This window comes from Antrostomus carolinensis, unplaced genomic scaffold (assembly GCF_000700745.2).
Source record: "Antrostomus carolinensis isolate BGI_N321 unplaced genomic scaffold, ASM70074v2 scaffold26373, whole genome shotgun sequence".
NCBI lineage: Eukaryota > Metazoa > Chordata > Aves > Caprimulgiformes > Caprimulgidae > Antrostomus > Antrostomus carolinensis.
In genome coordinates, this window is record NW_010303526.1 from 1 (window position 1) to 1,172 (window position 1,172).

A 1,172-nucleotide genomic window follows, 5' to 3' on the forward strand; every position below is an offset into this window, starting at 1 on the left:
CTCTCCCCACAGCGCTGCTGTACAAACCCATCGACCGGGTGACGCGGAGCACCCTCGTCCTGCACGTGAGTGTGACACCAGTCCCAGGGTGGGGGCTGGCAGGGCACTCTGCCCCCATTGCTCCTGGGGTCCTGCAGCCATGGAGAGTGCTTCTGGGGGTCTCCAGGGTGGGTGCTTCAGGCAAGGCAGTGCCCTCGGGCCACTCACCTGTGCCTGTCCCCTTCCAGGACCTCCTCAAACACACCCCGGCTGACCACCCCGACTACCCACTGCTCCAGGATGCCCTCCGCATCTCGCAGAACTTCCTCTCCAGCATCAATGAGGACATCGATCCCCGGAGGACAGCAGTCACCACCCCCAAGGGGGAGGTGAGGGGATGGGCAGTGCCTGGGCACAGGGTGAGGGCTGAGCCCTCTGCCAGCCCCTGGCTGGTGTCTCCATCATGAGGAGCTCCATGGTGCTTGGCCAGGAGATGGTGGGTTTCCTCTAGACACAGTTCTGAGTGCAAGGCCAGGGCTCTACCTGGTTCTTGCTGCTTGCTGGCACTCTGCTGAGTGTATGGGACTCAATAAACACCCAGAGGACATGGACCTTCCCATGCTCCTGGTGGCTGAGCCATGGAGAGGGACAGGAGCACCCACCCCTGCAGTGTGTTGGCCTTTGCTCCTTTCCTGCTCTCACGCCAGCCCTGCTGCCCCGCAGACCCGGCAGCTTGTCAAGGACGGCTTCTTGGTGGAACTGTCGGAGGGCTCACGGAAGCTGCGGCACGTCTTCCTCTTCACCGATGTCCTGCTCTGCGCCAAGCTGAAGAAGACAGCAGTGGGGTAAGGAGGGTGCTGGGCATGGGGGAAATGTGTCATAACCTCCCTGTCCTCCAGTGGGCTGGGGGAGATGCCAGGGAGGGGGTCAGGTGTCACTCAGCGCCCATGTCCTGGCTGCAGGAAGCACCAGCAGTATGACTGCAAGTGGTACGTGCCCCTGGCCGACCTGGTGTTCCCCTCGCCGGAGGAGTCAGAGCACTGCCCGCAGGTCCACGTCATCCCCGACCATGAGCTGGAGGACATGAAGATGAAGATCTCAGCCATCAAGAGCGAGGTGCAGAAGGAGGTGAGAGGAGGGTGCGAGCGGCTGGGGGAGGGGTGGGGCCTGCTGGTGGGGGGGGGGCCTTCCTG

At 63.2% G+C, this 1,172-nt stretch overlaps 1 protein-coding gene across 1 annotated transcript in view; it reads left to right on the plus strand.

Annotated features, from left to right (window-relative positions):
• Nucleotides 1-8: 8 nt before the first annotated feature.
• LOC104521980 (active breakpoint cluster region-related protein) overlaps nucleotides 9-1,172 on the plus strand; it is a gene marked incomplete at both ends in the record, with an annotated part of 2,886 nt that continues 1,722 nt past the window's right edge. Inside the window, 4 exons of the mRNA XM_010164135.1 lie at nucleotides 9-65; nucleotides 228-368; nucleotides 703-824; nucleotides 942-1,107. Coding sequence (XP_010162437.1) covers nucleotides 9-65; nucleotides 228-368; nucleotides 703-824; nucleotides 942-1,107 — 486 coding nt within the window. The remainder of the gene's footprint in view (nucleotides 66-227; nucleotides 369-702; nucleotides 825-941; nucleotides 1,108-1,172) is intronic.